This window comes from Leptodactylus fuscus, chromosome 5 (assembly GCF_031893055.1).
Source record: "Leptodactylus fuscus isolate aLepFus1 chromosome 5, aLepFus1.hap2, whole genome shotgun sequence".
Lineage (NCBI taxonomy): Eukaryota > Metazoa > Chordata > Amphibia > Anura > Leptodactylidae > Leptodactylus > Leptodactylus fuscus.
This window is the reverse complement of record NC_134269.1, coordinates 68,831,873-68,856,107: the sequence shown is the minus strand read 5'-3', so window position 1 is coordinate 68,856,107 and position 24,235 is coordinate 68,831,873. Positions and strand designations below refer to the sequence as shown.

Here is a 24,235-nt window from a genome sequence, read left to right as displayed (position 1 = left end):
ACCTTGGATCAGACTGGACTGAAGAAAAGCCAGGATCCAGGGGGGAGAAGCACAGCAGATGGAAGTCATTACCCTAACACCATGAGATGTAGGCCATCGACATGTGATAATGCAGACTGGTGTTTTCAGGCCTTAGCATGATCTGGACAATAGGCTCCGAAAAACATTGTCACATCAGGACCTTTCAACGGCCACGTCAATAAATGCAGCTGAGGTAAGGTGGAAAAGCGGCCCTTGAGAAAGATAACAGAGGAAGAGGCTAAGGAGCATCTGCCAGCAGGAATATGAGATCTGCATACCAGGCCTGGTGGGGCCGATGTGGGGCTACCAGGATGGCTGAAGTACATCCCGATTAAGTCTGGAAAAGATGCTAGTAACCTGGGTAAGGGTGGCTGCCCAATCTGGGGGGAGACCTCCGGAGAGGGACAGTGAGAATCCTGAGCTGGCTTCAGTGGAATGAAGAGAGTGCAAATGAGCTTAGGCTGACCACATGGCAACTTTGTATTACAGCAAGTGCACGTAAAAAATGTGACATGCTGGAAGAGGCAAGGGGGCGTGTTGCTCATTGCAGGGGGACATGGTGGCAGGGGCTAGGTTTAACCTACCAGAACACTAGGAGATCTCCTGTCACAGTCTGCTGCACGGAGGCTGTATGGAGAAGAATCCCAGGTGCAGTGCCCCTAAAAAAGTGCTGTGGAAGCCCCAGGCTGCAGGAAACTGCTGAGAAGAAGATAAAAATGAAAACAGCAAAAAGACAATCTGGGGAGGGGAGGGGAAGAAACCCCTCCCAGAGCTTTTCTTGTGTCCACATGATAGGACAGGAAAGAAGGACTCCCCACCAATCCAATCAGAGGAATTGGGAGGGAGCTAGAAGCCTGGGAAGCCAGGGAGAGGGGCGAACCTAGATGAGGCCTAGTCCCTGCAGAACCTGGGGGCTCTAATAGATGCCGCAGCTGGTGGCAAAGCACCCCCAATGCGGACAGGGGCATTGAAATGCCTAGAAGGGGGTCTTAAAGCAGAAGCCAGGGGCCTGAATATGGGCCTCCAAAGGGAAGGGGGGAATAAAAAAAAAAAACAAAAAACACAACAACAAGAAACACTGCAGCACCCCAGCGGAAAAAAAAGGCCTCATTATCAAGTTAAAAAGGGGGCTTATTCACTAAAGTGGGGGCCTCAGGGAAAGGGTTGGGGCCCTGGAAAAACTACCCCAGGGGACCTAGGTTGCCAGGGAAGGGAAAATACTCACCTATTTTCTCATATTCACCTATCTGGTGTCTCCAGGTGCAAAAGTGTTGTGAGAATGATTGGCATTCCGGTCACCGATGTGGCAAATGAGGACTGGGTGACTACAAAGGTGCTCTTTTGCAGAGCACTGCATCCACAGAGGGGTAGAACTGAAGACCCCCCTACACCTGAACGAAACAGAAAACTAAAAACGATATAAGACAGAAAAACCTGATTCCAATCGTGACTGCTTACTGCAGGCACTAGGTTACAACTAATTATTAGTATCTGTGGAGAGAGTATAGCCTGAAGGCAGAGTCAACAGCTTTTGATATTCCTAATGTCAACCTCCTAATGACCAGGTCTACGCCCATGGTGCTGTGTCCCCCAATAATATAAGCAAGAAAGTTGAGATGTTTTTCTTACGCAAGTCATTCTAAACAAGAAGCCTATAATGTAACTCCCACAAATATACATATGGCATTCCTTACCTTTTGTCTTAGCCAAATCCAGATTTGCATGTGATAATTAGCCTTTCAATATAACATGATTTCCATGATACTCTGGTCATAGGATGTGACTATGCATGGCCATCTAGGCTTTGCAGCCTGTAAAGGGTTTGGTTAGCATGTCCTGATATTGTATAAAATTTTATACATTTCAGTTAATAACATGTAAGTTAAGTTCTAACTGGGAAAATCAGTATAATGGAGCCAAATGAGTCTTTGGAGCTTCCTGCTTATATTCCCAAATAGAAAACTTCCAACACCAACTACATATCAGTATAACATAATATGTATTAATAGTGGAGTACATACCTGCACTAAAATATTCATCCTCAGAGAGGGCCGTCACCTCTGTATCCAAAGGAATAGGGTCACACAATAAAATGTCTTTTCCTAAAACATCACATTCATATCCATCATCAAAAAGCAGCTTGTATTTGCCTCCTCCTACATCTCGAGTAATAGTGCCCGAATAAAAATAGCCATTGGAGGACCATTTGGCCACAACCCTAAGCCCTACAAAACTACTGCCAGTGGTGGAGTCCAGGCTTTCACTCCTTGATGGAGTTTGATATGGAATTTCAGGAGAGTCACTGCGACGCATAATGGGTGTTCCTGGACTCGCTTTGTCACGGGCTTCTGGATGACCAATATTTATGCGGGTAAATGGCTCCTCATCTGGAATGGCAGCAGCAGTGGAATCCTCCCCATGGGCTTGGGTGGCTGTGCCAGTTTCCCTGGAATTGTAATTAACAAACAATTCACACAATTTGTTTTTTACATAAGGTACTTTTATGCTACATTAATTGCACAGAATGGAAAAAAAAAAATACATGTACCGTATTTTCCGGACTATAAGGCGCACATAAAAACCTACGATTTCCTCAGAAATCGTAAGTGCGGCTTATAGTCCGGTGCGCCTTATATATGGATGGAAGCGGCGGCAAAGTCTGTGTACACATACATAAAAGGCACCGTAAGGGTGCATTCACACTACGGAACGCCGGCGTGTATCACAGCCGTACACGCCGGCGTTACAGCAGGGCTGCCGGACACTTCTTATTCATTTCTATGGGAGCCGGCATGCAAGCGCTCCCCATAGAAATGAATGGGAAGTGTTTGTCCATTCATTTCTATGGGGAGCGCTCGCATGCCGACTCCCATAGAAATGAATAGGAAGTGTCCGGCAGCCCTGCTACCACGCCGGCCTGAAACAGAACGTGAAACTTACCGAGCGGTGCAGGGCAGGCGGGCTGGCATTCAGGCCTCCTCTTCCTCCGATGTCCTGACCACTTCCTCCGGCGCTCGCTAACTGATAATGGCCTGGGCGCATGCGCAATATCATAATGCTTCTACTACGGCTACTGTGCATGTGCCCAGGCCATTATCAGTTAGCGAGCGCCGGAGGAGGAGGACGGAACATCGGAGGAAGAGGAGGCCTGAATGCCCGCCCACCCTGCACCGCTCGGTAAGTTTCACATTCTGTTTCAGGCTTTTATTTTAAAACGGGGGGGTAGTTTAATCTAACTTTTACGGTTGGGCTCTATCAGCATGATTTTGCTGATAGAGCCCCTCCTCGCCTGCCGAGCGCTTCCAATAGAAGCGGCTGGCACGCGGGGGGTTAAGCGGCCGCTGGCAAAGTCTGCCTGCCGCCGCTTTCAATAACATATAATGCGCACCGGACTGCGGCTTATAGTCCGGTGCGCCTTATATATGAACCGAGACGGACTATAAGGCGCTCCTGGGCAATGCGCCTTATAGTCCAGTGCGCCTTATAGTCCGTAAAATACGGTAGTTTGATTTTAACAAGGGCCACTGGATCTTTAAAGGGAGATTTATTAGGGGAACTAAGACTCAAATAAAACAGTAATCTAACTAAAGAGCGGGACCACAGCTATGCACGCACATAGCCCATACATCGCCCATCAATGAAACCTTTCCAAATCCTCTCTTAACCGCTTCATCATTGCCTAATGTAGGCCACATCCTTGAATTCAGAGCTCTAGGGCAAACAAACTTGCAAGACAGGTCATCAAACTCTATGGCATTGGATTGTCTCAGGTCATAAAACGTTGGGCTTCTGACAAGTTTTTCACCTGTGCCATCCCATCTTCGTAATGGTTTCAAATTTTTTTGTAAATGAATAGATTAGATGACCATAGATTTTGTAATAAATCTTATGAGAGTAAAGTTCTTCTATCTCCTGTTATCAGCTCCTCTCTAGCCTGCTAAACTACTCAATTCAGAGAAATCAGTTTTCAGATCGGGTTACACAGATGTCTATGGAGATGGGAAGCGGAGCCAGTGAGTGAGAAACCAGCAAAGACACAGGCTGCTACAGGATTTCTAGCACTTTATAGCAGGTCTTTGCAGAGCTCAGAAGTATAGATGTGAATAAAGCTGGTGACAAATATCTTAGTTATTTGCTCCACAGTGACTGTTACTGTATGCTCCTCACTCACTCCTATTTCCATAGATTTCAATGAACTGCAGCCGGTCTTTGGCATAGACAGGCTTTTTTAGTGAAGCAATATGATATAATGCCAAGGAAAGTGTATAAACTGTGTCAGACGTCTATTTTTGAGAAATATTAAGGGCATTTTGAAGCCTATGGAGAGGAAACAAGGAGCTTGTTGATGGCTTGCCTCATTCTACGTAGTGGTAGAGTCCTTATCTGTAAAAATAGCAGTGTCTCTTTCAGCAAAATCCTGCTCCCTCTCCATAGACTTCTATGTAAGAAAAAAATTAAAAAAAAAAAAAAAAAAAAACCTTAACATTGAGAAGGAAAATGTATTTAATAAGATAACTTACAAAGTCTCATATTTACCTGTACTATTCATTTAAGAAATGTAGACTCATACTTGGAGGTACACTGTTAAGCCTTTGAACTTATATTCCAAGATTGATGATGCAGCTCTTCTGTGTGGCAGCTGTGTGTAATACCTGCGAAGTGGTACTACTGTGTATACTCTAGGTGCGACATTCTGCTGTTACAAAGTGCTACAGTCTGGAACAATTTACGTCTGTTTGGTTTGGGTATGATATTTTGTTGATGGGGCAAATTAGTATAAAGAAAGGAAATCTGGCTACTTCTGTATTAAAATTAAAATGTGGATACCTTGATCCAGTTCCTCGAAAAGGTGGACGCCCCCTTCTTCCTCTTCCACGGGGTGTAAGGGGCGCTTTGGCACCTGGCCTGTTCCCAAGCGGGGCATCTGTTTCATCCTCACTCACTTGCATCCCTGTTTGTCTTGCTGGTCGGTGTGATGACCCTGGCTGGTTAGCCAATTTCCGAGGGCTGGAAAAGAAGAAAATTGATTATCTTATGGATCTGACATTAAGTGAGGTTTCCTAATTAAATGTTTAAATTGCAAGCAAGGCTATGGAGTCGGTAGGCCAAACCACCGAATCTGACTTCTTTATAAATGGCTGACAGCTGGGGTCAGACAGAAGCAGTAACGCTCCTTTAAAAGATTAGAGGTGTGGTCTAACTTGGTGAGAGATATTGACATGTGCAGCCAAATTCACATGTCACATATAGTCTATGTTTCTGCAGAAGTGTCAATCTGTCTTTTGCTGTGAAGCAACACACTGCGCCAACTGCTGGTGTGATGATATGGGAAGCCATAGCATATGACAGTCTGTCATCCCAGTAGTGATACAAGGAACAGTGACAGCTCAGCGATACGTGCAGGACATCCTGCGGTCACATGTGTTGCACCTCATGGCAGGTCCTCCATGCTCACTCACAAACAGGGTCTCCACAACAATACAACACTAACTTGGTCAGCCCTGTTGCCAGATGAGGACCAGCTGGAATACCAGCTTCAGCAACCCACAAGTGAGCAGGAGCTACAGGCCCAACTGCAATATCAGTGAGTAAGTGTTCCTCATTAATACCACACTTAACCTGTATGCCTCCGTGCCCAACTTTATCCTTGTATCCTACTACAGGGTACTAGAGCCTGCTTTAACAATTGTACAGTTTTTCCCAATAAGCTTATTCTTTCACTGTAATCTTGTAAACACTTACATATAACATTACTACATTCACATATGTAAAGTTTCATTCCACTTCAATAACTCCTTCTTTGTGAGATTTCATTTTTTTTCAAAGATTTTAACAAATAAAATACCACATGTTCGTTTATGTGTGAAAGAAATCACTACAAATACCTCAGTTTTCCAACACTTCCTCGCCCACTTGGTATAGCAAAGTCTCCAGCGTCCAGCTGACCACTTTTCCCTTTGCCTGCAGTTGATCTCCCTCGGTCAGAACTACTATTGCTCTGCACAGCCGAAAGGCCACTGCTTGCTCCACTAGAAGTGCGCTGAAGACTTGAAGCTTTTGAGGAGATGGAACTAATATCTGCAAGATCTCCAGAGGTCAGAGAAGAGACAACTGTCCTGGAAGGAGACACTTCATTTTCATATTCATGACACTCTATTACTGGCTCTTCAGCCTCCTAGAACAAGAAACATTTACAGAAGACCAAAAGTTGTGAATTTTTTTTTATTTTTTTTAGTGCTACATCCCAGAAGACCAGGAAAAGCAGACAGTCAAGTTGCTAAGCGAAACATGAGTTGCCAGTAGCCTCTCATGTCAGGCTCCTGCAGAGACAGGGCGAGAGCACAGTAGAGCGGGGGAATTTACTAAAAGTGCCAGAATTCATTACAAAAGGATTAATCCAGTATTTCAGTGGTACTCTCAAAATATTGCTTTATTGGATTCTTTTCTAAAATAGTCCACACAGGTAACTAAAAACAATACTGCCAACATGTTTTGCACTATAGCTCTTTAATCATGGCTAGTACAGTACAGAACAACAACTTCTTAAAATATCCCAATCTCACAAGTGTGGTGTCACATCTGTGAGCATGTGTGGGTTATAAGTAACCCCCAGAGTGTACCATCAAAAATAAACTCTCTGCTTACTGAAACGTCAGTACTTGTTGTCCCAAATTAAAAACACACAGCTCAAAAAAAAAATAAAAAATCAGTGTTGGATTTCGCATGTGGCGTGGCCATATGTATTGCAGTTGGAATATGAGTGAAAGACTTGCAGGTTTGTATTGCCAATCGGGGGGTCATTGTATTGGGAATACTGTATCTCCTGAACAGTATGTCCTAGAGAGGCGAGACCTGGTCTAAAAACTTCCCGGATACCTGAAGTATCGGTGTGCCAAATTTGGTAAAAATCCGTTAAGTCGTTTGGTCGAGCATAAAGAACAGACAGACAGACTCATTTTTCTAATATAGAGAGATTATCTTGAGATGTCTTTTTTGTGGTTATAACTCTTTTACACTTGAGTATGAATGGGGTGTTTTAAGAAGTTGTTATTCTATACTAGTCAGGATTAAAGACCTATACATTGAAATGCAATGGCAGTATTGTAGAAACTACCTGTGTGGACTCCATTTTACTTGAACCCAAAAAAAGCAATATCTTGGGGTTACTATGGGACTACTAGATCTTTCTTTTGTCCATCTTTTTAAGCCTTCTCCAGCAATCCATGCATATATTTTTTTGCACATATTAACTGAGGTTAACCATTATAGGTGTGTTACATTTACAATGTGGTTTAGATACTTTTTGAAATATGCTTGAAATGTAGGTATGGCTTAAGGTGTGTCCATGTGCACAAATAATGACATGATGCGAGTGGCTACTGTGGACAGTGCTAACATCACATAGTCCATATGCAGCATAAATTTTAGATTTCCACGTTATAAAAAACAAACAAACAAAAAAAACAGACTTACCTCCACAACCTTGCGATCCACTTCTGCACCATCTATGTAATACACATCTGTGATAACACGAGTGACCACTGTCCGTACTTCTCGGATTGTGCGAACATGTCGATGAATACTACGGCCAGGAGGCGGGTGGGGTAGTTCAAAGTCATCCTCTTCCTTAAGATGGGAAAAAAAAAAAATGTAGCTTTTTTTATTTGCAACTTTTTACTTTTTTGTGGATTATATGATTTTTATTTTACTGTAATCCTACGCTCAGCAATTTGCGATTGTAGATGCCCTGGGGGACTGTTTGGAGAAGTGTATCAAGAGGAAACATTTCCTGTAACGCTGGACATACACACTCCGGGATCAGCCATATATATGGGAGAAATATTTGCAAAAAATATTCCAGCATGCTACACATTAATAAAACATAACTTTTACTACATGATAAAAGATAAAAAGGATATTACATCACCCGTTCAGGACACAGGAACATAGCAAAGGAGCTTACGCGTTTCGGGACGTATTTGTGTCCCTTACTCATACTCTATAATACTTGGTAAGTATTACCTTTTTATCGGTATGGAATTTTGTGGAGAGCCACTGTAGAGAATTATATTACACTACTCTGAAAAATCAACTTTAGACGAGGCTTAAAAAACACATATTCCCATGCTGATTGATACAACAGATGTTACCTGACTGTGTACAGATTCTGTGTCATCTCCCTGTCCCTGTTTTTGTGCAGCTTCTGATTTTGCATTCTGCTTCAATTCCTTCTGATTGTGTAGACCAGACCCTTCACCAGACTTTGGGCTAGACACCACATCCGTCTGAGTTGAAGATGACACAACTACAGCTTTAGGTTCTACCACATTTACAGTTTGAACTTCTTTATTTTTATGACTCAAAGATAAATGTTCCTCTGCATCCAATTGTTGGGTAGAAGTCGTGGCAGATGTCTTTTTTCGGTCTTCTTCAGTGTCTTTTCCATCATCACGTTGACTCTCCTCCTCATAATGTTCCGTTTCCATTGCCTCCGCATCACAGGATAAGTCTTGAACAGAACTTTCTGTTATGGAGTTAAGATCAGTGATCTGCTCACAGCGTATTTCTTTCATGTTTTGAGAAGCAATAGATTCCTCCTCTTTTTCTTTGCTGGAGAACTGGAATGGACGTCCCCTGCAATGTAGCACTTCATCAGTTTTACAGTCTACATTCATTTGATACAAACTTCCAGAGAAGCTTACGGCGGGTGATACAAACAGCTAGAAAGCTCATGCAGTTATGTCCCTGACCACCATATACTGTATATTTATTTTTACTGAATCCTAAGTAGACATCAAAGCATCCTTTGGTTTACAATACACTAACCTTGAAACTACTGCATGTGGGTGTGAACCTCTTCCTCCTGGAGGAATTACACTGGCATGGCTATTATTCCCAGATTATGCACATAGGTTTCTTTGAAAACCAGGTATCAAACTATAGGGAGCTACCTTCCAATGGTGACAACAAAAAAAAATCCACTTTTTCACCAATGAGGTCTTTTTGGCAAATTCCTTATATTCACACACATATCTATGAAACAAAGCAAGCAAAAAAAGCAATGGTGTAGTATAAAGTAGGCTAACGGATGCCACTGACCGCTATCTTCACAGAGACATCGAATTGTAGTGACAGCACATTTTCTAGAGGTTCCAATGTGACACGGGGTAAAGCAGCCACAATTCTGTTCACTGCTGTAGTTTTCATTAATGGTAGATATGAAAGGTGGGTCCACCTGGGAGTCCCCTTTAAGCATAACTATTTTCCAAAATGAATGAAATCTATGTACAGTTGAATCCATTGCTGAACCTTATGAAAAAATAATTGAAAATGAAAAGCATTGTACGGAGTAACATGATATGTACCTGACCGGTGTAGTGGACAACTGATGGCTTCTGGACTCTTCTTCACGATGAACTTCACAAACACGCATGAATACAGATGGGGAATGCTCAGTGCTACTGGATTTTAGAAAAAAAAAAACAAAACACTATAAACCTGCACCATTTTGCACAGTTCTTGTCGTGTGTACAGTCGTGTGTTATAGTGTCAATAGCTCCAATTTTCAAAGCTAAGTTACTAAAGTTATCAAGGGGAGTTTACTACCACTATAATAGTCCGTGATCTTCTCATTTTAACTCAAAGTACAAATTTTCTGCTGCTGAGAAAATGACACGTTAACCAACTAAGGGGCTGCTCAGACATAGGAAAGTGACGCCGAATTTCAGGCAGAATCCGCCTCAAAATTTGCCTCACATTCATTTCAGGACCTTACTCTCTGCGGATTTTAGGCGGAATCTGTGGCAGAGTCCTATGGGATGTGAACCAAGCCTTAGGCCCCACGTTGCAGAAACGCAGCTTCTTTTGTTGCAGATTCTACAGCGTTTTATTTGGGGGGGTTTTTAGCCAAACCTAGGAAAGGCTACAAAAGAAATTGGAAATCTATAGGAATTTATTATACTTCTCCCTTCTGCTCAATCCACTTCTGGCTTTGGCTCAAAACTGCAGCAAAATCTACAACAAAATGAGCTGCGTTTCCGCAACGTGGGTTGCGGAAACGCAGCCTTGATGGGTATATTCCTGTGTTTACAGCTCATTGCCTAATATTCAGACCACTATTTAGCTGCAGTGGCTAGCTGACTCAATCCCCAACTACCTCTATTCTCTTTACTGTGGGTCATGGCCAATTGCTCTGGAAAAGTGAACTTTGCTGCGTAGACGTGATAAAGGGTAGAACAGTGCTTGATCAGAGTCCCTATTACCTGTGAATGCAAATCTCAAGCAAAATGATAGAAAGAGCAGGCTGCTGAACAGAACTTTCTATAATACATGCTAAGCCTACCCAAGAAAGCAGAAAGTGGAGGAGAGAGGAGACAGGAGAGAAGGTGAATTACTGAGATAGGAAAAAAGATTGAGGCTTCAAAATGAGCTGACAACAGGCTAAAATGTAGCTGCTATAAAGATTTAGAATAATTTTTGTGGTGCCAATCTCCCTTTAAATTCTCTCTTTGGCAACTTAGCAGGCTCCTGTGCAGAAAGAGAACATGTAAGGGCAGGTTCACACCCGCGCCCGGTCTCCGCTTTCAGGTTTCCATCTTCTGGCCGAGAAACTGGACAGGAAACGGAAACCGGCAGCCACTTTTCAAACCCATTCATTTGAATGGGTTTGCAAAGTGTCCGCCCGTGAGCGTTTTGTGGTCTCCATGGGGAAACCGTTTTTTTTTTTTTTTTTTTTTTTTTTTAACCGGACACAAAGTCCTGCATGTCTGACTTTTTGTCCGGTTAAAAAAAACAAAAAAAAAAAAACATTTTTGCCGCGGAGACAACAAAACGCTCACAGGTGGACAAGATCTGCCAGGTTTCCGTCTCCTGTCAGCAGAAGACGGAAACCTGAAAGCGGAGACCAGGGCGCAGATGTGAACCCGCCCTCAGAATAGTGGCAGGAGCATCACTGCACATTGCCATACATAAAGAAGCACTAGTTAACTTTTATATGTATGAACAAGCAGGGACACCTCATATAATGTACCTTATGTCGACCACTAATATGGTTTACCCCCTCCCCCACACCCACCCACCCTTTTATGCAAGGAAATAATACACCTAGTTTGTGAATGCATTTGATATTTTTCCACTAAAGCTTTTTGCAGAGGACTTTGTATAAGATCTACATGGCATCAATAATCTGTTACCTGGCAATATTCCCATCCACAGTAGCGGCTCCATTTGTTCTCTCAGCAACAGGAGGTTCTGAGCAAGCAAGGAATGGAAAGGATATATTTAAATTGTTTTTCAGACCTTTCTTAATTCCAGCAGTTATCTATAGCACATGCGGGTACAAAACTGATAGGCTTTAAATAACAGCAAAATAAGTTGGAACAAATTTAGCAGCTCGGGTTACAGCAGTCAAAAACATGCGGCTAGTTATTGACAGTATTAATGCTAGGATACCATACTAATGTCAGAGATACACCAACGTTCGTATACAACTGTCATGTGTAGAAGACTCTGTACCAGGAATACTACCAGCCCTTCCCTCTGACGCTGGGTTCACACCTGCGTTCATGTCTCCGTTCTATGGTTTCCGTCTTCTGCATGGCAGAAGACAGAAACCATAGACCGGGTCCGGCCGTGCGCGGCGGTGAGCGTTTTAGGCTCTCCGCCGCGAAACCGGATTTTTTTTATCCGGACACAGAGTACTGCATGTCTGACTCTGTGTCCGGATTATAAAACCCGGTTTCGCGGCGGAGAGCGCAAAACGCTCACTGCCGCGCACGGCCGGACAGCTTTCTCACCCATTCAAATGAATGGGTGAAAAAGTCTCCTGCAGGTTTCCGTCTCCTGCCTGTGTTCTAGGCAGGAAACGGAAACCTAAGTACGGAGACCGGGCCGCAGATGTGAACGAGCCCTGAGCTGAATGACAGCTCTAGCATCCAATCAGGATACTGAATCCTTCAGACCAAAGATGACTTTCAATGAAAAAAAAAACCCTGGGTCTTGAACTCTAGAAGAGGCAATATAGCATTTCTCAATCGGGCAACCTGCATAGGGACTTTATATAGGAGTGCTGCGTCCATTTAAGGGTGCCTTCACACGGAGTAACGTGCCGCGTGACATGGCGCGTATACGCCGTCTGAGATTTTGAGCGCCGTATACGCACCCATTGATTTCAATGGGAGTTAGTCTTGTATACGCCGCGTTATTTTGCGGCCGCAAAATAACGCGGCGTATACGATCCAGACCCCCATTGAAATCAATGGGCGCGTATACGGCGCTCAAAATCTCACATGGCGTATACGTGCCATGTCACGCGGCACGTTACTCCATGTGAAGGCACCTTACTTCAGCATCCACAATCACCTTTGAGGTAATACAATGCTAGATTCTTACTTTCCAAACTAAACTGTGGAGCGCTCTGGCTTTCCTCATTTACAGGTGTAATAAGTTTCATTCTCAGACACAGTTTGTCATCAGCTTCGGAGACAGAGCCAGAATTTCCCCTGTCGCTTTCCTCAGACACATCTGTCGTTACCATGGCGCTCTCTACGGTAACATCGTTGGTTGCTACATTGCTCTCCGTGGTGACATCACTGGTCGCCAGGGTGCTGTCTGGACAGCCTCCAACAACTGAAAGAGTAGAAATCCACGACTCTCACATAAGAACATTCAGGACTGGCATACAGAAACACTTTCTATAAAACCGGAAAAAATCCAATATTTCTATTTAGAGAAGTACAGTATATATAAAAGACCTGTAAGAGCTTGTGTACAGTGCAGAGTCTTGTGCAGAGAGCCTGTGCAATTCCTTACTACAAAGCAGATTGTTTGTACATTGGTATATTCTTGTTAGGATCCATCAGAGCATGGTATGATTTTATCTTTATTTTGTCACAAAGCGTCCGTGCACATGAGTAATGGTATGAAGTGTGCATGCTGGATTTAAGCTGGAGCCATGCTTTGAGGCGATTACTAATAAATGAATAGCGTGTAAGTGTTGTGAAACTGGAGGACTCATGCTACAAAAACTTAGTAGCCAAAGCCTAAGGCAAGGCAAAATCTGAAAGTATGGGATAATGTAGAACCATGTGTTAATTATCCCCTTAAGGACCTGGCCATTTTTCAATTTCGCAATTTCGTTTTTCCCTCCTCACATTTCAAGAGCCATAACTTTTTCAGGTTTCAATTCACAGAGTCACATGATGGCTTATTGTTTGCAGGACAAATTGTACTTTGTAATGGCATCATTCAATATGCTGTGCAATGTACTGGGAAGCTGGAAAAAAATTCAGAATGAGGTGCAATTGGAGAAAAAAATGCATTTGCACCATTTTCATATGGGTTTAATTTTTACAGCATTCACTGTTTGGTACAAATGACGTTACCTGTGTTCTTCGTGTCAGTACGAACGCAGCGATAGCAAATTTATATAGTATTTGTAATGTTTTGATACCTTTTAAAAAATGAAAAATTTTGCAAAATAGAAAAAAAAAAGTGTTGTGTCGCCATATTGTGACACCTGAAACTTTTTCATATTTACATGTATGGAGCTGGGTGCAGTGTCTTTTTATGCGGGACAAGATGACGCTTTTTTATTGACCCCATTTGGGGAAAGATCTGTTGGTTTGACCACTCTTTATTCAATTTTTTATAGGAGGCAAAGTGTTGAAAAAAATGCTATTTGGCTATTTTTATTTTTTTTGCCGCTACGCCGTTCACTGTATGGGATAAATGTTTTAATATTTTAATAGCGCGGGCATTTTGAAGCGCAAGGATACCTAATATGTTTACTTTTCTTAATTTACTTTTATATCTGATCTCGGGAAGGGGGGGGTGATTTGAACTTTTGTATTTTTTTTAATAACTTTTAAAAACTTTTCTTTTCTTCTTTTACATTTATGATCAGACCCCCTAGGTACCTTGAAACCTAGGGGGTCTGATCGCTCATACTATGAAATGCAAAATAACAGCAGTTCTATTAGAAGCTGCCTCTGGCATCGTGCAATAGAACCAATGCTATGACAAGCCTGGAAGCCTTCAATAGGCTTCCAGTTGTCACAGCAACCCATCGCCGCCCTCTGGTGACGTTCAGAAGGATGGCAATTGGCGAAAAATGGCGGTGCCGTGCCACCTGCACAATTTAGACGCTGCAGTCCCGTTTGACTGCAGCATCTAAAGGGTTAAAAGCAGCAATTGGTGCGGATACCGACCTGCTGGCTGTATTATACAGCCGGCATCCACCCTGTATGGAGAAATCTCAGCTCCTACACTCTCTCCATACATCCCCATGCGACTCTTGATGTAGTATTAAGTCAAGGGTCGCTAAGGGGTTAAAATAATATTACAAAGTTACCAAAAAGTTCTATGATCCTGTAAAAACCGAAATCTACGACTATTTGTGAGTTTATATAAAAGAATCTTACCAATTGGGGTACTATGCCTTCGTGGTCCCCGTTTTAACTGGCCAATCATGGGAGGTGTAACGCTGCTTATGGGTTGAATTATATCTCCTTCTTTGGGCAGTGTGAAATGGAACGGTGTATCTAGAACAAATAACCATAATGAAAAAAAAATAAGAGTCACACCAAACTGGGATAAAGTACCTAGATGTGCTTACAGTTACTTAAAACATACTTCCATTTTATAGACAATAATAGCTTAGGGGGAAACAATTAATGAAATTACTGTAAGAAACTTTTCTTGAACAACAATAAGAATAAAATAAAAAAGCTGAGAACGTCTTGAATATTTATGAAGCAGAATCTGTTATACCACCCAATGACATCCCGGTATGGATGTACATGGATTTATTATCTAACATTGCACCTATTTAGTTTTATTTTGCAATTAACCAGCAGCATATCCAGATTGATCTTTTAATGTGCCTATAAAGCAGAGTACTGCACACCTCGCTTCACTCCACAATGACACTGCCATTATTTGGCTGTCTTAACTAGTTAGTTTGTGTTCACGATGTGGACATTCAGGTATTTCCTGTCGCTTACAAATTGCTGCCATATTCCACAGTCATGTATTAGCACGCATGTTAGCACTGTTACTCCGAATCAACAACTTACAACATCATCGGTATGCAGTCTTATGCTCTTCTTTTTAGTATTCCTGTTTCCTCCCACACTCCAAAGCATACTGATAAGTTAATTGGCTTTCCTATTAAATTGGCAACCGGGGTTTATAATAAGACAGATATGGGCGATCATCATCTAACACCACCAAAGAATATGTTGTAGCTATATAAGCGAAAGGAACTTTATTGTCTTTACAGAATGACTAAGAGTACTTGGGAAATCTAACAAACTTACCACTTGAGCTTTCACACAGACTACGAGAGGATTGTTCAGTTTTCTCCTGGAATTCTGAGTCTACTCCATGTGCCTCATCTTCACAAGAACCAATGGACACATCATCTACACACTTGTTGAGCGCCACCATTTTTTCTGGTGAAATCAGTTCAAGTTTCTCCTGTGACTCTCTGGGATGTTCAGTAATGGCAGTACCTAAAATGTTCTCTGCGCCCTGAGGACTTGCCTCATTACATTTCTCGGTAACAGATTTTATCGTTTGATCCTGCAATAGAAGTTTAGATGGATTTTCCCGCTCACTTGCATCTTTTTGTTCGGTTGCAGGAGGTTCTGACTGTATATTTCTATCAGGGGCTTCTTTTGACAAAGGATGTTGCAAACTACTGTCTGGTGCATTTTCAGTATCTTCTACTATGTCACGGCTACATTGTTTATTTTCCTGTTCTACACTAAAATCACCATCTTGCTTTTCAACACGTTCTGTAGTTTCAAGAGACTTTGGATATTTTTGGGTTAATTCTTCCATAACATTACCACCTGAATTCCCAGGGAGGATACAATCCTGTCCCTTAACCTGTTCAGTCAAACATGACTCTTCGGCTATTGGTTTAGCACATTCTGGTGTTTCAGGCACAGACTGCTCTTCATTTTCATCTTCTACAAAGAGCTCTTCATTTACCACTGGAGTTACCGGCAAGTCAGCTGGATGTGGAATCTGCTGGAGAGACGATGGGGAGTTTAATGACTTGTTACAATCACTTGCGGCAGGCACAAAATCATCCTTTTTCTCTTTTGATTCACTTTCAATGTCATCCACCTCACAGATTTGCTTTGGCGTCTCTAACTCTTCAACAAGAGTAACTTTCTGATCCTGGATTGTATTCTGTTGAGGACTTGGGGGACCAACCTCTGATCCCTCAACTGCACTGGCAGACGTGCCACATTCATTGTTTTCGCTCTGCAGATGTAGATCAGACTGTAAAGGCACAGACTCCACGTGCTTTGAATTACCCGATTTATTTTCTGACATAACAAATTGTTCCTCTTCAACATTCTGATGTGCTTGTTTCCCTTTATCAACTTGAGAATCTGAGCTCAGATCAACCTCCATGGCCTCAACAGGCTCCACATCCTCAGAACACAGATGCTGAGTCTCTGAAAGAGCAAGAATAAGATTGCCCTCTTCTCTCTTCTGCTCAACGTCTGCAGCTTCATTATCATTAGGAGTTTCAGGAACTTCATCAACGTCCCCAGAAAGGATCTCAGCAGATGAATTTTCTTTCTGATCACATACCTCTTGATCTAAAATACTCAGAGAAGCATCAGAATTTAAAGATGGTATCAAGACATTCTGACTACCAGAAACATTACTTTGGCTAATACAATCTTTATGGTCTTTTAAATCAACGTTAACAATGGCACTTTGTTCACTTTTGTTGGGAGAATCTTCTTGAGCATTTGGAGCAATGGGCTGACTATGTACGACATCCTGGCTTTCTTGTTGAGAATCTTCTGGCAGAGGGTTCTCCTTTGCTTGATCATCCTCTTCAATTTGTGTTGCTCCACTAACATCCTCTGTGTATGAGCTATCGGTTTCCATAAGTTCACTTGTGGATAACATTAAATTACAATCATCTTCTGTAGTTTCATGGGATGATCTTGGGTTCAATTCAGAGTTTTCAGACTTCAGACTAGGACCTATGGGACTTTCACAACCTTTGGGTAAATTAAGTGGGTCACTTTCCTCTCTGCGAAGAGAGTCTTCAAGGCTTGGTGTTGGTACAAACACATCCTGTAAAATATTAATAAATAGAGATGAGCGAACACTAAAATGTTCGAGGTTCGAAATTCGATTCGAACAGCCGCTCACTGTTCGAGTGTTCGAATGGGTTTCGAACCCCATTATAGTCTATGGGGAACATAAACTCGTTAAGGGGGAAACCCAAATTCGTGTCTGGAGGGTCACCAAGTCCACTATGACACCCCAGGAAATGATACCAACACCCTGGAATGACACTGGGACAGCAGGGGAAGCATGTCTGGGGGCATAAAAGTCACTTTATTTCATGGAAATCCCTGTCAGTTTGCGATTTTCGCAAGCTAACTTTTCCCCATAGAAATGCATTGGCCAGTGCTGATTGGCCAGAGTACGGAACTCGACCAATCAGCGCTGGCTCTGCTGGAGGAGGCGGAGTCTAAGATCGCTCCACACCAGTCTCCATTCAGGTCCGACCTTAGACTCCGCCTCCTCCAGCAGAGCCAGCGCTGATTGGCCGAATTCCGTACTCTGGCCAATCAGCGCTGGCCAATGCATTCTATTAGCCCGATGAAGTAGAGCTGAATGTGTGTGCTAAGCACACACATTCAGCACTGCTTCATCACGCCAATACAATGCATTAGCCAGTGCTGATTGGCCAGAGTACGGAATTCGGCCAATCAGCGCTGGCCAATGCATTCTATTAGCCCGATGAAGTAGAGCTGAATGTGTGTGCTAAGCACACACATTCAGCACTGCTTCATCACGCCAATACAATGCATTAGCCAGTGCTGATTGGCCAGAGTACGGAATTCGGCCAATCAGCGCTGGCCAATGCATTCTATTAGCCCGATGAAGTAGAGCTGAATGTGTGTGCTAAGCACACACATTCAGCACTGCTTCATCACGCCAATACAATGCATTAGCCAGTGCTGATTGGCCAGAGTACGGAATTCGGCCAATCAGCGCTGTCTCTGCTGGAGGAGGCGGAGTCTAAGGTCGGACCTGAATGGAGACTGGTGTGGAGCGATCTTAGACTCCGCTTCCTCCAGCAGAGCCAGCGCTGATTGGCCGAATTCCGTACTCTGGCCAATCAGCACTGGCTAATGCATTGTATTGGCGTGATGAAGCAGTGCTGAATGTGTGTGCTTAGCACACACATTCAGCTCTACTTCATCGGGCTAATAGAATGCATTGGCCAATCAGCGCTGGCCAATGCATTCTATTAGCGTGAACTGAGTTTGCACAGGGGTTCTAGTGCACCCTCGGCTCTGCTACATCAGATTGCTACATCTGATGTAGCAGTGCCGAGTGTGCATCAGATGTGTAGTTGAGCAAAACTGACTCAGCACTGCTAAGTCTCTGCATTCGCATAGGAATGCATTGGCCAGCCTTCGGCCAATCAGCGCTGGCTCTGCCGGAGGAGGCGGAGTCTAAGGTCGGACCTGAATGGAGACTGGTGTGGAGCGATCTTAGACTCCGCCTCCTCCAGCAGAGCCAGCGCTGATTGGTCGAGTTCCGTACTCTGGCCAATCAGCGCTGGCCAATGCATTCTATTAGCCCGATGAAGTAGAGCTGAATGTGTGTGCTTAGCACACACATTCAGCTCTACTTCATCAGGCTAATAGAATACATTGGCCAATCAGCGCTGGCCAATGCATTCTATTAGCTTGATGAAGCAGAGTGTGCACAAGGGTTCAAGCGCACCCTCGGCTCTGATGTAGCAGAGCTGAGGGTGCACAAGGGTTCAAGTGCACCCTCGGCTCTCCTACATCAGAGCCGAGGGTGCGCTTGAACCCTTGTGCAGCCTCGGCTCTGCTACATCAGAGCCGAGGGTGCGCTTGAACCCTTGTGCACACTCTGCTTCATCAAGCTAATAGAATGCATTGGCCAGCACTGATTGGCCAGAGTACGGAATTCGGCCAATCAGCGCTGGCCAATGCATCCCTATGGGAAAAAGTTTATCTCACAAAAATCACAATTACACACCCGATAGAGCCCCAAAAAGTTATTTTTAATAACATTCCCCCCTAAATAAAGGTTATCCCTAGCTATCCCTGCCTGTACAGCTATCCCTGTCTCATAGTCACAAAGTTCACATTCTCATATGACCCGGATTTGAAATCCACTATTCGTCTAAAATGGAGGTCACCTGATTTCGGCAGCCAATGACTTTTTCCAATTTTTTTCAATGCCCCCGGTGTCGTAGTTCCTGTCCCACCTCCCCTGCGCTGTTATTGGTGCAAAAAAGGCGCCAGGGAAGGTGGGAGGGGAATCGAATTTTGGCGCACTTTACAACGCGGTGTTCGATTCGATTCGAACATGGCGAACACCCTGATATCCGATCGAACATGTGTTCGATAGAACACTGTTCGCTCATCTCTATTAATAAACCAATCTTATTTTACAAAAGGGTGAGACAAGAAGCTGAGATATACTTCACTTGACTAGAGCTATAATAATGATACATTTATTTGCCCTAATAGAGGGCAAGAGTTGGTATTTCAGCCAGAAGCTGGATCAGTGGAGGGGTCTGGTCAAGAGTCGGAGAAGAGAATGAAAGCAGCAAAGTCTATAGCAGTAGTAAAACAGCAGACAACCTCACCAGGGAAGGAACAGTCGGTAAATGCTGGGACCCATGCTTGTTACCATCTATCTAGTGTAGAATTGATAAAATGTTTCTGCCTGGAACATTCCTTTAAATGTGTGTGAAATAATAAACTATACAAATTAAACAGAATAGTTTTGACTGTCCAAGACTAGATATTGAGGGTCTATCTGGAGTAAGAAGTAGACAGTTCGGTACACGGTGTGTTGTGGCTAAGGTACAGCCCATCAGCTCTCACTAAAGTGAATGGGAACAGAGTTGCAACAGCGTGGCCACTACACAGTGCATGAAGCTGCCAGAGTCAGCCTCGAACACTGTCCACATTGCATGGGTTGGGTGGCTTAATATCAATGACCTAGCCTAAGCCATCAATATATAATCTTAGACAATCCTTTTAACCAGTAAAACACTTACGTGAGAAAACTCTGGCTGTGAAGGTACCACAAAGGATCCTGGCACAAACGCTGGAGTCTTTTGGCACACTGGCGTTGATACTTGAGGTACGGCTAAACAAGAATCATTTATAGGTTTTGTGGCTTCCTCCTGCTCCATACTCTCCACTGGATTACTTGGTGCAGCTATTTCCATATCTTCAACTACATTAGAACATATAATCACATTAGTAGCCTAGATAAGTTATAAGATATGGAATTACCAAGAGAAAAACATAAGAAAGTCTAAATAATACTTTAATAAAGCAATTGCTGAAAGCAACAGCTGATGAAGTACCAGGGAAAGACAAGGACAGGAACATTTATCAGACGGAGAGAAGATTATTACCTTCTCCTACTTCCGGCTCTGTGGGTGAGCTGGGCAGGATGATGGGGGTAGGCTGGATAGCATCTGGGGAAGGAGAAACTGGGTCTGAGGAAACACTACACAAAAGGAGAGGAAAACACACAGACATCCGTTACCTTCCAGCATCATTAGCTTTGCATACAGAACCTTACAAAATCAAACATGTAAGCACAATACAGGGTCTAATTTTGTCTGTATGTGAATCCTATGATTTATAATGTGCTGCAGAATATGTTGGCGCTAAATAAATAAAAACATTATTATTAATTGTCACTATCTATTGTGTAAATTGTTTTGTTGCAGAATGCACAAGTTGTAAGCATCTATGAAAGCAAATCAAGGAAAAGCATATAGTGGATCGCCCAGGAATAAAACTCACCCACTTGATATTGATGGAAAAAAAGTTATAACTGAATTACAGTACATTCACATGAGGTTTTATGTATTAGATTAGCAGATCCATTTAATGGATATAAATAAGATAGTAAATGGATGGCCACAAATAAAGATCCATCTATACAGACAAACTTTTTTTCTTTTTTTAAAGATGGCCATGTGTTTGTTTCCATTAAATGGATCTACTAAGCTAAACTGATGTAATAAATTCCATGTGAACGAACCCTCATAAGGGCTTGAGCTTCATCACGTTGTATATCAGGCATGGCAAAGGGCAATCAAAATGGTCCAAGACTTAAAGCTGCTGTGACCCTGTACCCATTTTGATGTCCCTCTGTCAATGCCTAGATATCATGTAACTCAATAAACCACTACCATCACTTACACGATCCTTAATGGAGCTCCCAATTCCCCATTCTCAAATACACTCATTAGGACTCATTCATGTCAGTGTTCTTTCAAGCATAGGAGACGACTGCAAACACTATCACACCACAGAAATCCTGACCATGCATTTGGTTGGATTTGAGCCCAGGGAAACTAATGCTGTAACCAAACAGTGCTGAAGTACAAGGCCACCAAAAACTTAAAGTGTACCTAAACTTTCAAACAACTTTTGTTCTCTGACAGTCTTTGCTACATTTTGTAATATACATTGTTAAACTTTGGCTCCTCTGAATTCCTTTATTCTTTCCCCTGCTTTTTTTATTGCAAGCTGTATCCTGCTTTCGCTAGTACTGTTGGTGTTAGTTTTATGTAATGCAGGGAATCTGAGGCTTGGGGGGGGGGGATGTTACTTCAAACAGTTATATCTTGGGCATTTTAAGACAGAGAACGGCGTTTCTGGTGTCATATAAAAGGTGGCACTCTCAGACTTTACCAGCTGTAGTTTCTAGGTTATTCACCAGTTGGAAACCCAGTCAGTAATGACATATTTATATATTTAAAAAAAACACAACTAAAAGTAGAACTGTGTTACTGGTGAGACATACAAGAAGAAAGTCTCAAGAAAATGCCTCTATTTTTAGGTGGCCGATTCTCTTCTCTCCCACCTTCTTCTGCTACACTGACTCACTCTGAAGTGAGCACAAACAAAGAAACATAGAAAGCTCATCTTGTATCATCTTCAGCTCATCACTCGGCTTCAGACATACACCCAGCTTCTGTGCTAAGCTTCACTTTCATGGAGCAGGCATGGGATTACATAGGGAATAAGGAAGATCTATTGCAGCAGACAGGAAGAGATGGGGCACTTGACCGTTCGATTTTATTATGATAAGTCTCCACCCCCTTGACTTTAAAATCCTAATTTACATATTGAATAAAAGTGGTTTTGGCAAGAGTAGAAGCAGTCCTCAGACATTATAAATACAGCATTGGACAAGAGGTGAGGTTCTATGACTGATACTATTGACAGTTGTATGGGCAAAATAATGGTGCCAGGTTCCCTTTAACGCTTTTCTGACAACAACCAAACTATTACGGCAAATGTGAGATGAGGCATTAACCCTACTGATGCTTTGATCAAACCTGACCGAGACACCATTTTACTGGGTTGATGCCTAGGCCAGTGGTCCCCAACCTTTATTGCACCAGGGAACGGCTTCAGACAAGATCATTTTTCCATGACCTAGCAGGGCGGGGTGGGGCTTTGGTCATGTGGACGGGAAGGCTCTCCGTCAGGATGCTCTGCGGGGCAGGTGGGCGCGACACGAGCATTTGAGAAAACATGGCGAATCGCTAGACACAGAGGCTGGACTCTTCGCGCTAGGCCACGTTGCTAAGGTAAGCGACACCAAGATTGGATACTTCGCAGCTACAGGACGCTGCGCTACCCAATAGTTTACACGTTACCATAGCAACATGGCCTAATGCAGAGTATCCAGCTAAGTCTGAGGCCGGCGGTTCGGCACAAAACCCTCAACGGCTCTGTTCTGGTCCGGAGGCCGGTGGTTGGGGACCCCTGCCCTCTGGTCTAGGTAATCAGGTAATCTAATGAGGGCTCCTGGGCCTGTCTTTAATGGAGGTTCTATTACAGGCTGCACTAGACAGCTTGTAAAAACTCTATTTTACAATACATTTAGCACTGCAGTGTGTCATAGACTTCAAGACCCCCTAGGTGGATCAATAAATAAGAGTTTAAAAAGAAATAAATTACATAAAAAAAAATAAAAATAAAATGTTCAAAGTTTTGGATTTTTTTTTTTAAGCTGTTATAATCAAAAACTATATAAGTTTGGCATCACCCTAATCATGCCAATTGTAGAATATAGGTAGCATGTTTCTCTCCAATTACATCCCATTCTAAAAAAAAAATAAAAAATTTTAATGTACGGTAGATTGTACACCTCATATAGGGATCACAATGTACTTTTTTTTCCTATCAGTATGTCTTTTGTAGAATGGGAGGAAATCCATGCAAACACGGGGAGAACATACAAACTCCTTGAAGGTGTAGATCCTGGCGGGATTCGAACCCCGGACTACAGCGCTGCAAGGCTACGCGTTGCCCCCATCCCATTCTGAATTTTTTTTTCCCCATGTATTTTTCATGAATTCTTTTAAAATGATACCACTATGAAGTACAAGTACAAGTCCTGCAAAAATTAAGCTCTCATACAGCTCTGTGAATGGTTACAGATAGAAGCGGTTAAGCATATTGCATCTCAAATAGCATCACATTACAAGACTATGCGTTTTATATGGCACTATACAATATTAACAGGAGACAAAGTTCTTATGTGGCTTTGGTATATGCAATCATACTGTAAATGAGCCTATAAACACTAAATTATAAATTAAAACAAGAGCATACACTTACTCTGAAACATTAACAGGTGCAAGCATGGCCTGTCCTGAGAACTGCAGGAGGCGCAGCGTGTCAGCAGGAGTAGAGACAATCTTGTTTGCAACAGGACTGATATCAGATTCTAGTCAAGAAAAATGAAAAGCAAAAGCATAAAATCTACATGCATATAGTTATGTATATTAGGAGTCTGAGGCATCACACAGATGGCATTGGTATTTGCCAGCAACAACAATGTTCAGTAAATGAGATGGTGAGGTGATGGTGAATGACGAAACAAAACAAAAAAATATATAATAATAATAATAATAATAATAATAATAATAATAATAATAATAGTAGTAGTAGTAGTAATCTATCTACCCCACAGGACATTGCACTGCATGAACTTTACATCTGGAGTGTGCCTGTGCGAGTTCTCTGCAATAGTTCATGTCAAGATTTTCATGCTAAAAACATGTTGCTGTTAAGTAGCTCTGCAGCATACTTTGCTAGGCTCTGGAGTGGAGTGGGCAGGCCAAAAGGCTGACAGC

General features: G+C 42.7%; 1 protein-coding gene across 3 annotated transcripts in view; it reads right to left on the bottom strand.

The window, feature by feature from the left end:
* Positions 1-24,235, bottom strand: part of TP53BP1 (tumor protein p53 binding protein 1) — a 58,641-nt gene that overhangs the window by 8,035 nt on the left and 26,371 nt on the right. For 2 of the 3 annotated variants that reach the window (XM_075273356.1, XM_075273357.1), the window contains exons 9-21: positions 23,718-23,826; positions 20,483-20,577; positions 20,117-20,298; positions 15,339-17,130; positions 14,442-14,561; positions 12,412-12,648; positions 11,214-11,271; positions 9,387-9,482; positions 8,172-8,655; positions 7,495-7,647; positions 5,907-6,196; positions 4,849-5,028; positions 2,043-2,467 (exon numbers count right to left, since the gene is read on the bottom strand). In XM_075273356.1, coding sequence (XP_075129457.1) covers positions 2,043-2,467; positions 4,849-5,028; positions 5,907-6,196; positions 7,495-7,647; positions 8,172-8,655; positions 9,387-9,482; positions 11,214-11,271; positions 12,412-12,648; positions 14,442-14,561; positions 15,339-17,130; positions 20,117-20,298; positions 20,483-20,577; positions 23,718-23,826 — 4,221 coding nt within the window. The remainder of the gene's footprint in view (positions 1-2,042; positions 2,468-4,848; positions 5,029-5,906; positions 6,197-7,494; positions 7,648-8,171; positions 8,656-9,386; positions 9,483-11,213; positions 11,272-12,411; positions 12,649-14,441; positions 14,562-15,338; positions 17,131-20,116; positions 20,299-20,482; positions 20,578-23,717; positions 23,827-24,235) is intronic. The other variant, XM_075273355.1, reaches the window with a different exon arrangement.